Below are 14,430 nucleotides of genomic sequence, written 5' to 3' on the forward strand. Positions count from 1 at the left end.
AGGCGTGCTCTTTACTGTAACTGTTTACGCTTTTTATTTAGCCCTCATTATAGTCTGCAGAGATAAGTTCTGTGGTTATTCTCATTGAAAAGATGCATAAATTGAGACTTTGAGAAGTTAAACCTTTCCAACAACATAGTTATTTCCACGAGGGTGAAGAAAGGTCCATAGAAGAGCACGTGAAGACTTTACTTCACACTTCTGTGCTAGGTTGTGCTGCTGCTGCTAAGTTGCTTCAGTCGTGTCTGACTCTGTGCGACCCCAGAGACAGCTGCCCACCAGGCTCCCCCGTCCCTGGGATTCTCCAGGCAAGAACACTGGAGTGGGTTGCCATTTCCTTTTCCAATGCATGAAAGTGAAAAGTGAAAGGGAAGTCGCTCAGTTGTGACTGACTCCTAGCGACCCCATGGACTGCAGCCTACCAGGCTCCCCCGTCCCTGGGATTCTCCAGGCAAGAACACTGGAGTGGGTTGCCATTTCCTTTTCCAATGCATGAAAGTGAAAGTGAAATCGCTCAGTCGTGTCTGACCCTTCGAGACCCCATGGACTGCAGCCTACCAGGCCCCTCCGTCCACGGGATTCTCCAGGCAAGAGTACTGGAGTAGGGTGCCATTGCCTAGCTGCTGCTGCTGCTGCTGCTGCTAAGTTGCTTCAGTGGTGTCCGACTCTGTGCGACCCCATAGACGGCAGCCCACCAGGCTCCCCCGTCCCTGGGATCCTCCAGGCAAGAACACTGGAGTGGGTTGCCATTTCCTTCTCCAATGCATGAAAGTGAAAAGTGAAAGGGAAGTCGCTCAGTTGTGTCTGACTCCTAGCGACCCCATGGACTGCAGCCTACCAGGCTCCTCCGTCCATGGGATTTTCCAGGCAAGAGTACTGGAGTGGGGTGCCATTGCCTTCTCCGGTTGTGCTAATCCTGTCTTATTTCCCTCATTCCAAGGAAAAGTTAAGACTTGTCTCCCTCTTCAGGAATAGGCCTTAACAAGAAGGGGAGCCCCAGGGTAGCAGCATTATCTTGAAGCCCTTAGAGAGGCAGCAAAAGTTAACTTTAGTATTAACCGGCTGGCTTCTCTTTTAAAATGTAAATAAACCCTCCTCAGTTTTTCTGCCTAGGAGCTTGGCCCTCACCAAGTTGTAATTTCCTTTCATCTGATGCTTTTTTTTTTTCCCCATCTGATTCTTATACTATGATGAAAGATAGCTCCTTCTGATAACAGACAGCCTGGGTGAAGGGGCACAGTAGGGCTTTGGATGCTGGAGGGAGAGATGAAGAGCTTTGGAGGAGGATAGGGTTGTAGAGATGAGATGGGGACCCTGTGGCCTCCTCCTTCTGGTTATTGCTGAGCGCTCAGATGAAGCATGTCCTGACACACTGGAAACCATAAGAGGAAATCCTGGTTCCTTTACACAAAGCAGGACTTTGGGTATCTGTGATTTGAATCCTTGACATCAGGAGCATAACTGGACATGAATGTCACTCATGGTTGCCGAACAGGAAGGTGGTCATTTATTAGCAAGGCAATTTATAATTTCTCTCTTGTCATCTCTTTCTATTCCTCTACTGAGACGGTTACCCTGGAATTCTCCTTAGGGTCTGAGCACATTCACTGACTAGAACAAGCTCTGTCACTGGGCTTTTGTCCAGAATTTGAATTTGTAATAGATGTTTTTTCTAAATACCACTGAGACAAATATAATTTTCATTTATATGAGAAAATTGTCTTAATCTCTTTACTGCAATAAATTTTGTACTTAAATGTTTCCCCTTTTTACTGTTTTGTATCAGGAAAAAAAAAATCAATAGAGGAACATAAGTCAAAGTTTTATTTTCCATGTGAAACTAACACAGCATCTAGATGAGTTAACCTTTTCGCAAAGCCTAACAACCTAACGTTACTGAACATCAACTATTGATTCAGAAAATAAGCCCAGTGCTTTTTGAGGACATATGACTGACAGGTGTGAACTGCCTTTTAAAAAAACAAAAACAAATTTACTCTGAAGCAAGCATCAAGAACGTGATTATTACCCACAACAAATCCTGCCTTTCAGAAGCTATTAAAACCCACTGGGCAAATCAAACAAAAGTGTCCCGTTGTGATTAAGAAGAATTCATTGCCCGACCCCTCACGTCCCCAGAGGATTCACTCAGGAGAAGTAGACAACGTATCCCCTTTTCCTCCTAAAGTTTATGATGAAATTAATAAAATTAATACCATGAACTGAGAACCACGATTTTGTGAAAGGCAGGGAGAGCGCTGGGACTGAGGAAGTGCAGGCTTTGCGGGTCCCCTCCTCTCCAACGTGAACAGCGGGCTCACGTGTCAGTGGGAGGGGGAATACTCAGGGGTGTCCTCGCCATTACCACGTCTCTCTAAGTAGCAAGTGAGAGCAGCCACCTCCGCCCCAAAGACGAGCATGACACGGCCAGTTAGAGAGCACAGCGTGCTGCATCTTTCACACAACCGAGGTGTCAAGCGCGCCTTTTTGACCCCACCACTCAAAAACTCACAAGCACTTTTACCAACAATCCTATCCATCCTTTAAGATTTTACTTAAACACGCTGTCTTTGGCGAGGTATCTCCCCAGCTCATCTATTTTCCAAGACACCTACTAGGTGCTAAAAGACACGGAAAGATGATAAAAGATATGGGTTTACACCACAGCCCTTCAACATATTCTATAATGCTCCATGACAACTTAGGCTGATTCACATACCGAGTGGGCCTGCCGTCAGCCGCAGGAGCCATCGGCTGTTGAAGTCTCCAGCCGGTGCGAGTGGAGCAGGGGTTCAGCTGAGCTCTGCTGCTGCTGCTGCTGCTGCCAAGTCACGTCAGTCGTGTTCGACTCTGTGCGACCCCATATGACGGCAGCCCATGTCCCTGGGATTCTCCAGGCAAGAACAGTGGAGTAGGTTGCCATTTCCCTCTCCAGTGAATGAAAGTAAAAACTGAAAGTGAAGTCGCTCAGTCCTGTCCGACTCTTTGCGACCCCATGGACTGTAGCTCTGTTGCCTTGGATAATTTCTTGCTGTGTCTAACTGTTGAAGGGCCAAAGACTGAAACACTAGCAGTAAGTTCATTTCCAAAGGTGCATGATTTCTGTAACCCTTCACCACTCAGGAATGGAACCCTCTTCAAGGCTGGTATCTAGAATATCAGCTCCTATGTGTTTCACAAGTACCTGGTGCGTGATCAACCAATGAAATGGAGGCACCTGTTGTAGCGCTACCGGTTTTCACAGGTGCGTTTCAAATTCCCCACGCCCTACGCGAGTGATGGACATGTCGTCAGGGTAAATCCCACGCCTTACATTGAGCCACACTGGCCAATCAGAAGTTACCAAGCCATTAACCCTGTCATTGCCTATGTTGCCTGCAGAGAACGCTGGTTCAGTGCAGCCAACTGTCAGCCCATTATGCCGCCGTGGGACGGGTCATCAATCTGAGGCTTCCTGTGTGGAAAACCTTCAGGTCACAGGCAAGCCCTTCAGCCTGCAATGTTATTCAGCACTATTCATCCCGTGAATATGGTAGATGTGGGCTGCATCTCAGATCAGTAAAATTGATAAGGGATCTTATTTTAATAATGACTGTCTATCCATTTCCAAGGTCAGCCAATAAACTCAGGAATCACAGATGAGGCAAAACAACTTTTTTGATCTAGGGGGCTGGCTGACACTAAGCAGGATATTTCACGTCCTTGTTTCCCTCCCAGTAAATACCTCCCTGGCACATATACACACACATCTCCAAACACCCCCTGGGTGGGTAGTGGCACTGCCCTATTTGAGAATCACTGCATTATATACACTGTTGCATATGGTGTAGTGAGTGAATCTCTCAATACTAGCTGATGACAAGGGTGGTCCAGACAGTTGCCACACTCTACTCATTGTCCCTTCTAGGATCATCTCCTGCAGTCCCCACAACATTCTTGGACCTCTCTAATCATTTACTCTTAAGTGAGACTGGCAGTTGCAGCTCCATCTTTAAGAACACGAGGAACATCATGTGCAGAAGGGTGACTTCCTGTCTTTCACCTCTCCTGAGGCTAAAGCAAGAGGACATCCACGTACAGCTCAGCAAGAGAAGCTTGGATTCTATGTAGAGCAGAAATCATACTTTGGCAATGTGAATTTGAGCAGGATCCAGAAGCAGGCTGGGTCCTGAGCCACTACAGGACCTTCCCTTTGGGAGCCTTGCTGAGAAAAAGCTCATAAAAATAGGTGGCTGTGCAGCTGCTGCTTTCCGAAGCTGGACCCAAGCATTTGCTCGGTCTGATATATGTAATGCTGTGTCTGCTTCAATCCCATTCATCCAAGCCAACCTCTCACTAGACTCAAAGCAAGCCTCCTCTCCAGTCATTCTACATCTCAATTTCCAGCCTTGTTCTTGCTGCATTCACCCCTGATGAAATTCTGTAAGCGATTATCAGGCTCAGGAATCTCCACTCCTTAGGAAACACCTTAGTTGCCTAGTACCTTCCATCTCGGAGTCAATCTTTCTGTGTACTCTCCAGCAGGTTGCTTGTGCTGCTGCTGTAAAGTTCATGTCTACCTGATTCTTTATGCATGTTTACCACAGCCTCCTGTTTCCAAACTACAAACTCACAGGAGTAGGAATAGAATCTTATGCATCCATGTGCTGCACCAAGAAACCCAGGATGCCACATAGAGCAGTTGTTCAAGGAGTGCTTGCTGAATGAATGAATGCATATTTGGGCTGTTGGACACATATGACTCCACACTGAAATAAAGAAACAGAATTTTAAAGTGAGGATTGATTTACCTGGGGACTTCAAAGTTAGAGATGATGATAAGTTCAAAAACTTGAGAAAAAAATATTGAAGAAAAACATAGGCTTTGTTAAGCCTGAGGGTGTGCCCAGTCATGCTGACTGTCATGGACCTCCACTTTAAACATGTTGAGAACCAAAGCAACAAGACAAGTTGTATTCCACTGTTGATGAATTTTATAACTAGTTCCTCAGACTCTCAGCTCAAAGCCACTCTCCTACTATTTTGAAATGAAGATACTTGTGATGAAAGGTTAGATACCATGCTTCTGATGCCGAAAGGTGGTTTTGAGCATTGTGCCTTCTCTGTTCTATTTACTAAATTTCCAAGGTCGTCATAAGGAAAACCAGCCCTGCAAGTGTTCCAAAAGGCAAACCTATCAGAAGAGTGACCACTACTGGAGTTTCTCAAATGACAAAACAAGCAAAAATCCACAATTCTTGCATAAGGCTGAAATCAGAAATTTTTTTATTGGCTAATAAAGGTCCTAGCAAGTATCTGACAGAAGCATAGATAGAAAATGGAAACAAACACCTTGCTGGGGATGTTTCCCTGCTTGCCCTAATCTTGACTACAGCAATAACACACTGCTGAACAGTCAAAGCGCATCACCTATCTCACCAGTCACACGGCAAGTGACTGCCGTTCCCAAGGAAGCAAAACATGCGCAAACAGGTCCCGTGAACCCAGGCTTCTGGCTGAGAGGGCTGATGGAGGCTGCCAGGGCTGCAATATCCTTTCTCTGGGCCAAGAAAGCCAGTTGTGACCCTCTGCTCTCCAGCAGGGGGCCCCACTCTCCCCTCCATCTCATTAGGGCCATCACCCGGTGCCACCAGTCAGGTTCTCTTCCAGCATCCGCTTCATCTCCTACTTGTGGAGCATGTCACTGTCTCCTTTGACAGCCATGATAAGTAAGATCTGAATAGTGTCCAAACAAGTGTACACCCTCACTGGGAGATAAGACAGCAGTGAGAGAAAGTCAGAGAGAGAGCCGATGTGGTGGTATTTTGCCATCTCAACGGGAATCAGATCGACCCATGTATCAACCCATGTGATATAATCAAGGAAGGGCCTGAAAATGTTCAGCATTCATTCTCAGAATCCTGCCAGGAAACTGCCTCCCGCCTGCATAATGAATAGCTGAATTTGAAGGAATGCAGCCAGCTTAATAGCTAATACTATTTACAAAATAAGAGAGAAAAAACACCCTTTGATATGTTTTGTTGAAAGTGTGCCATTGTGGTTTGTGGAAAGCTCTAGAAGATGTGAAGAGGGTGGCACCGGCACTTTGGAGATGGGAAGGAGAGTGAGTGGCCATAAAGTGGTTGGTAGGCATGAGGTGGGCTACTAGGAGTTGTACAACTTTTGCCCAAGGGAGACCTAACCTGGGATGAAAAGGAGGAGAGTCTTCTTAGGTCTGCCTGAGGGGGCCTGGGCTTAGGGTCAGCTGACTTCTGGCACTGCCCTCTCCGCTATTCCAGAACTTTCTCTCACCTGGCACCAATGATGCACAGATACCCTGACTGCTCCTGGCCCACTTATTTTCTATCAAAAGGGCAAATTCCCTCTTGTGACAAAGCACAGGTATCGAAAGGCAGTGTGGCTTTCACAGACAACTGAAGACCCTGTTGCATTGCAGAAACTGACTAAAACCCAAACAAAACAGATTTTTTTCCCCCACCTACACCCACCCACCCCCCACAACCAGCAAATCATTTTTTTTTTTTCAAAGTCATAAGAGGCACAAACAGGAAGCAAGAAGGCATGAGTGAAGTGTCCCCCGCTGAGCGCACTCTTTGGCCCTGGTGAGTGATCTTTCCTCCATTCAGGTGATGACGGTGGGGCCCCTCCGGCCAGTTCTCTCGTGAATCTGGGATATTTTCAGTGCAATGGCTATGAGAGGGCTCAGCACTGCCTGAAAAAGAAGGAAGAAAGTCTGTGAACAACTCACGTCAGTCCCAGGAGGGCCGCAGGGATGGGTTTCTACTCCAATCATCTGGATTCAGTTCCAATTTGCGATGCACAGGCAGTCGTCTTGAACAGGGCACCCTTTCTCTGGTCCTTGGTTTCCTCTTCTGTAAGAGGAGGCCAGGGTGGGCAGGGTGGCAGGGAGGAGAGGGACAAGATGATCTCCAAAGTCTTACCTAGCTCCCCAAACACTGCTCTAAGACAGGAACTTGCACAGTCCAACTACTGGAACATTGGAGTGTTCTAAGATCATAGCGCTGTCATTCAAGGAAGTTCAGAAAACCCCTCAGTTTTCCTCTGTGACAGCACCCTCCTCCACATGTACACCCCACAACACACACCCTGCCCCTCTACATGAACTTGAGGAAAAACATGCATTCTCTATCCTAAGTCCCTGGGCCTGAAGAACCTTGATGTTTCAGAGAAAGGCCAACCCTTCAGCTTGTGCAGCAGAAAATAACGGCTTGTCTCCTCCCATCTTGTAACACGGCGGCTCACGGGGCACCTTGGTGTCCCTTAGGAGGAGGCAGGGAGCTTTGAGGGCCTAGGGGATAGATTCTTGGAAAAGCAAAGGACATGAAGGGGAGGATGAACTGTGTCTTGCCCTTCAGCTGCTCGTCATTTCATGGGATGCAGGCAGTATTTTCCAAAGTGAGGCACGCACACTGTTCAAGATGGTTTTAGGGGGTGCAGGGGATTATTTTACATGGTGCATTGGACGTGGTGCTTGAACACTGAAAAAGTCACTGTTTTCCATTCTTCTTTAATCTTCCTAATTTCATCAAAGAGAAAATTTCTACTTGCTGCCAATTTTTAACACATTTATCAAGACAGAACATGCCTCAGGCAAGAGTTAGTGAGATAGAAGGCAATATTTGCTGTATGTTTTTATTGAATTCATTTTTATGGCAAATTTTATTTATCAAGGGATTACTCTTTTATTTATCAAGTGAGTTTATCAAGGAATACTATTTTTTCCATGGAGAGCACTGGTGTAGTTTGTTTGACATCATTGTAAGTTTCAAGATTAAGGATTTTCTATGCCATACCTTTACATGGTGGTACCTATTGGCAAGAGGTGAGGGCAACTCAGTTGTAAATCAGTATTGTAAACACTGCAGGTGTTCTCTTAACAGATCTCCGCTGAACTCTACAGATGAACCTATCCTCCCCATTTCTTCTGTAAAACATCCTGACTGATGCCACTGTTCTCTAACATAGTCACCTGCTTCTGCCTCAGCAGCTGAGCTATGTGCTTATTAGGAGTCAGTTACATTTGTTCCTAAACATGTTAATGCCTGTTGTACTTGTTATTGAAACTTTGAATTTATTAAATTATATGTAAACCAGTGAAATGTGAGAATAAATAGGAAGAGTTCTTTAAATGAAAATTAAGTTGAGTGCTTTGGGAAGAATTAGATAATGGTGATTAGTTATGCCTGTCAAGTTACATTTGAGATGTAACTTTGAGATGCCGTAAAATATTGGGGAGAATTTTTTAAGGTATAGAAAATTCTTTTTTCAGATTGCCTCATAAGTGGCTTTAAGTTCTCACTGACAATAAAGAATTTAAAGGTGGACATTACAGATGATGAATTATGAGTGGGAATCTTTTGAAGAAAGATAATTATAACACCAAACAGTACGCCCCTATTCAAAGAAAAGGTCTTGGACCAAATTCTAGCATATATATATATATAAGCAGTCACACCAAGAAAGCAGGAACTTTGTCTAATTTAAGGCTAGAAAAGTGCCTGCTACTTAGGAGGTGCTGAATAAATATTGATAGAATAAAAGAATGCTACCTCAGTTTGAAAAAGTAAAAGTAATTTGTTTTGTGCTAAAAATACAATGGTCAAGATACAAATGCATTTAATTACCTCTCAACTCCCTTTTTGTTGTAATGAACCAAGCAGTTATCCCTTGTCCTGACCATGTCATAGAAGAAGGCTTCCATGGTAATTACGAAAACTGAAAGGAAGGAAACACATTTTTGAAAACCCCCTATGAGAAAGACCTTAAACACGAGAATTCCCACTTTGAGCCCCAGGCCAACCTGACACAGAAACTGTGGAACCGTGTGCCCCTCAAGAGACTGTGAGGGTTTGGGAAGAAGAGCGTCAGTGATGATCACCTCGGAGTGAACATTACTTGGATCCTTCCACATATTTTGGAGGAACCTTGGGAATTCTGAGATCCCTAAATATGCCCAAGTGTGAATTTTTTTGCCAGCCCTGTAAAATGGGAGCTTCAAGTCATGATTAAGGATCATAAATTAATGTGTGTTTTTTCTTGCTTGAGTGTGTATGTGTGTGTGTGTGTGTGTGAGAGAGAGAGAGAGAGAGAGAGACAGAACTGTGTATTTGTGTGTGCACACAGAATGCATGGTCTAGAATGATCACACCAAGAGGGTATCACTGAAAAGTGCTGCTATTTAGGAGGCACTGAATAAATGTTGGTGGCAGAAAGGATGCTATATCAATTTGATGAAAAGAAAATGATGAGGCTGATAGACTTCTGTGGCTATTCAAGAAGGGCACTCTGGGTGAGCAGGAGGATCAGAATTTTTACTATCACGTTTTTCTTTAGAAATTACATCTTTAATATATGTGAATTCCAGATACTGCTCTCATATCATCAACCATTCATCGTGGAAGAGAGATAGGGCTAAAACTAAGATCATGGCATCTGGTCCCATCACTTCATGGAAAATAGATGGGGAAACAGTGGAAACAGTGTCAGACTTTATTTTTCTGGGCTCCAAAATCACTGCAGATGGTGACTGCAGCCATGAAATTAAGAGACGCTTACTCCTTGGAAGGAAAGTTGTGACCAACCTAGACAGCATATTCAAAAGCAGAGACATTACTTTGCCAACAAAGGTCCATCTAGTCAAGGCTATGGTTTTTCCAGTGGCTGTATGGATGTGAGAGTTGGACTATAAAGAAAGCTGAGTGCCGAAGAATTGATGCTTTTGAACTGTGGTATTGGAGAAGACTCTTGAGAGTCCTTGGACTGCAAGGAGATCCAACCAGTACATCCTAAAGGAGATCAGTCCTGCGTGTTCATTGGAAGGACTGATGTTGAAGCTGAAACTCCAATACTTTGGCCACCTGAGGTGAAGAGCTGACTCATTTGAAAAGACCCTGATGCTGGGAAAGATTGAGGGCAGGAGGAGAAGGGGATGACAGAGGATGAGATGGTTAGATGGTATCACCGACTCAGACATGGGTTTGGGTGGATTCCAGGAGTTAGTGATAGACAGGGAGGCCTGGTGTGCTGTGGTTCATGGGGTCGCAAAGAGTCCGGCATGACTGAGCGACTAAACTGAACTGAATCTTCCTGAGGCAACTGCAAAGGCTCTCAGATTGGGGAGTGAGAAGAGGGATGAAAAATTAGAAGCCTGTTGATATGAGATTTCTGAGGAGCTGCTGGACACAGCACTTGAGAAGCAGAAAGGAGCACAGGACGGTCTATTTTGACTCATTCATGTCACAGATGCAGAAATGGAGTTCATAGAGGAGATATGACTGGCCCAGGGTTACATGTCTGTCTGGTGGCTAAGCTGGGATAAGTAACACTGGTTCCTCCTCTACTGCTCTTTCTATGACCCAATTTTGAACGTGAGACCTGTGCATGACAAGGAAAACTAGAGTGGACAAGATGAGCCTAAGGGGAGAGATGGGAGAAATAGTAGGATCATCAGCCCACTGTACCAGACAAGTCCCATGTCAAACGAGGGGCCATGTAGACAGTGGGGAGAACAGGTGGGCAGTGGACAGTGGGGAGAAGAGCATTTCCCATTTTGTGAATGTACTAGAAGTTCCAAGATGACTCTTCGTGAATAAAGGAAATAAACTAACAGAGACTACAATCCGTTAGAAATAAAGTCTCTCTCTCTCTTTTTTTTTTTTTTCCTGTTTCCAGTGTCTCTTGGAGTGCTTGACATAGTTTTTCTACACTCGAGTAGGAAACAGTGAGTGCTCATTCTGCAGCCAACTGTGTCAGCAAGGCATCCATTCGACCATGCTCAAACCACAGTTCTAGTGTTCTTCCTCTACCTTGGATGGTTGAGTGGATTTTGCTGTTATCTTGAGTTAATAAGCCTAAAGAGGGAAATGGAGTCTGTCTCTAGTTTAAATTTGGATACTTCGTTTATCATGGATTTTTTTTTTTTTTTGCATTTAAAAAAGTATTGCATTACAATATTTATCTTGAGTACTGAATTTTTTGGCACTCCCTTAAATTTTGCACTGTGCTAACCTCACCCTCATCTCAAGCAGAACTGTACCTCTTAACCCCTGAAGATATAATGTCCTATTCCATGCAATCTGTGAATGTGAGCTTGCTTGGAAAACAGATGTGATTAAGTGAAAGATTTTGAGATGAGAAGATTATCCTGGATTTTTCAGCTGGGCCCTAAATGCAATGCCAAGAGTCCTTATAGGAGAGAGTCAGAGGGAGATCACATGCACACAGAGGAGAAAGAGATGAGATGATGTAGGGATGTGGTCACAAGCCAAAGAATACCTGCAGCCACCAGAAGACGGAAGATCAAGGATCCTCTCCCAGAGCCTCCAAAGGGAGTGTGTGCCTACTGACACCATGAGCTCAGAATTCTGGCCTCTTGAACTCTGAGGGAATACACATCTATTGTTTTAAGTAACCCAGTTCGTGGTAGTTTGTTACACAACAGCCAGAAGAAATGAATACACCCTTCCTTTTCACAATACCTCCCCAGTCTTCCGCCTGCCCCTTGTCTCACTGCACTGTACCCCTTGAACTCTGATTTCTCAGCCCGAGGCAGCCCACACGCTCTTCTCCACTTTCACGTGTCTTGTTCTCTCATTTTGGACTGATGCTGAAATCTCACCCATCCCTCAAGGCCTTTTTCACGAAGTCTGTCTGATATTCCCAGGCAAGATCTCTCCATTCTCTGACCAAAGTCTAAGCTACAAAAGGCAAACTTTTTCTTAAATGTGTCTGTTTTCTTCCAAATACTATGTGTCTTGCCTATGAGAGATGCTAAACAAAAATGGTGGGTTTGGAATGTTGTTTTGAGTGCTTAATGCAGTGGGTGATCTACTGAGAAACTACCGTGGGCTTTGCATCCTCTTCATCAGGAAGATTCACCAGGTAGAGATGAAACTGTCCATCCAGTCCCCCACCTGCCCGCTCCTAAGGCCAAACAGAGGCCAGGAACTGCTCTGCCTATAAAGGGTTAACAGGCATTTGGATGGTTCCAACCAGCACTAAGTGTAAACGTGGAGCTAGAGCTGGGTGAAACCTTCACAATCCAGAGTTCAAAGAAAAGGAAAGCTATCCAATCCAAGAAAGCAGTAAAGGGAAAAGATCTCTGAGTTCTGGAATTGGTGGGAGCCCCAGCCCCCTCGGACGCAGCACCACCAAGGAGGGAGGGACACACTGAGAAAGGATGGCCTGTGGGCAGTGGAGAGGACTGTTAGGGAGAAGACCCTGCACCCCCACCCAGAGCAGTGCCCCAGACAGAGGACGGACAACACGCGGAGGGGAAGACAACCACAGAGGCCTGCACTCTTCCCCAGGATGGCGTGCACCACCTCCCTGCTCCATCTCCTCTGAGCTGTTTCATATGATCTGGAAAAGGGAAGGAGCCCCAGATGGCCGCTGCTGTGCTTCTTGCCAATTCAGATGGGAGTTAGAGACCCATACAATACAGGAATGTGACATTTCCTGCATCCTAGGAGTCGGAGCAACCTGCTGAGATTCTGAGATTATAAACTTGGAGGCATCCTCTGGCTTTGTTTCCAATACAGCTCAGTAGAAAGGGTTTTTTGTTTGTTTTTTTTTTTCTGAACTTTTTAAAAGTTGAAGTATAATTGATTTATAATATTGTGTTAGTTTCAGGTGTACAGCAAAGTGATTCACTTATACATATATATGTATATATCTGTTCTTTTTCAGATTCTTTTCCCTTATAGGTTATTACAAAATATTGAGTATAGTTCCTTGTGCTCTACAGTAGGGAGAAAGTTTTTGATTATATTGACCCTCAAATCCCAAACACTCACATAATGTACCAGAGAGAGCCATGTCCTGGGATCTGTAACTAACAGTCAGGGCCACTTTATAAGGGCCTGGCCCAAAGAGTAAGTGAGGGTGGAAGTGTATGCCAGCTCCTCTCAGCAAGGCAGGCGTCCTCACAAGGATCTGCATCAGAGGACAGGCTGCCTTTGCCTTTTCACAAAGATGCTCTTTCCCAGCCTCACTATCCTGTGCATTCCTCCTGAGGGGGCTTTTTCTAATTCACAAAAAGGAGCCCTAGAGGCTAGATGCTGCCCTGTTTCCAAGAGCCCATATTTTAACTAACAAAGATGACTGGTTATTTCAAATCCATTTGAGAAGCATCTAGAGAGAAACTGTTACTGAAAGCAAATACCAAATGATTTCTTTTGCTAATAAAAGTTAACTGAAAATGCTAAACACTGCAAACATTTTGCTCTTTTATTATTAATACAATGCATACAACCATGCTCCTAAATTTAATCCCCTTTTCATGTAATAAATCTATGTGTCTTGATCCAAAATGGACCTAAAATTAACCAAAATACAGAATATGAAAAATGACTATAGATAAATCTGAATTCCAAGCGCAAGCTCCCTCCCTGAGGGTACCCATCTATCTTGCAAATATAAAAAAACAGGCCTCCATAAAAGCTCTCTTCTGAGGGGGAGAAAACCATCTCAGGAGATGAGCGACGAGAGACTCCCAAAGAAGTTCAATCAAAGCAAAAACTAAACTAGCGTCCCGGGAGTGCAGTGATGAGCCTGACAGAAACCACACTGCCCAGGCCTGCCCGGCCCCTTCTACCCCCTCCCCCATCTTTACGACTGACTTGGGGCTTTAGGAGGTGAACGGCAGCACTTAGGTCGCAAATCCAAAATCAAGCAGAAGAGTCCTGAAGCCATTTTTCCTACTTATTCAAACTGGAGCTGCCTTTGGGTCCACACTCAGAAGCATGTTAGGCTGGAGAAGGAGAGAATACACACACACGTGCTGGCCAGCATTCGGGGGCACGGTTGAAAGGCGCCGGGAGAATCTTGGGGGCCTTTCATTGTCCTGTTGTGCAAACACAGACCGACCTGCAAGAGTTCACAGCTTCCCTGTCATAGAACTGCTCCCCTGGCCACTCTCTCCCTTTCCCTCTTTCCTCTCTTCTTTCTATCCCTCTATCTGCCCCCCAATACATGGCAAAAGATGGGAAATGACTGACTGGTTCAAATTGCCACACTATCTGCCTACCTCCTCCAATGTCCCAAGCATGTCTCCATGTTTCTCTTTACTGGGTAACTCCACAATAGACATCAAAGGTTTTCCTGATGAGAATACACTTGCTGGTTTAAAGGGAAACTAGATTGCCCACCTCCCCACTTGCAAAACTGCTAGCAAAATGTAACTCCAAGATCATGGCATCTGGTCCCATCACTTCATGGCAAATAGATGGGGAAACAGTGGAAACAGTGGCTGACTTTATTTTTCTGGGCTCCAAAATCACTGCAGATGGTGACTGCAGCCATGAAATTAAAAGCCGCTTACTCCTTGGAAGGAAAGTTATAACCAACCTAGACAGCATATTAAAAAGCAGAGATGTTACTTTGTTAACAAAGGTCCGTCTAGTCAAGGCT

General features: G+C 44.9%; 1 protein-coding gene across 1 annotated transcript in view; it reads right to left on the reverse strand.

The window, feature by feature from the left end:
* Window positions 1-5,237: 5,237 nt before the first annotated feature.
* PGM5 (phosphoglucomutase 5) overlaps window positions 5,238-14,430 on the reverse strand; it is a 210,992-nt gene continuing 201,799 nt past the window's right edge. Inside the window, exon 11 of the mRNA XM_010860669.1 lies at window positions 5,238-6,712. Coding sequence (XP_010858971.1) covers window positions 6,623-6,712 — 90 coding nt within the window. The 3' untranslated portion in view covers window positions 5,238-6,622. The remainder of the gene's footprint in view (window positions 6,713-14,430) is intronic.

Source organism: Bison bison, unplaced genomic scaffold (assembly GCF_000754665.1).
Source record: "Bison bison bison isolate TAMUID 2011002044 unplaced genomic scaffold, Bison_UMD1.0 scf7180017864469, whole genome shotgun sequence".
Classification (NCBI taxonomy): domain Eukaryota; kingdom Metazoa; phylum Chordata; class Mammalia; order Artiodactyla; family Bovidae; genus Bison; species Bison bison.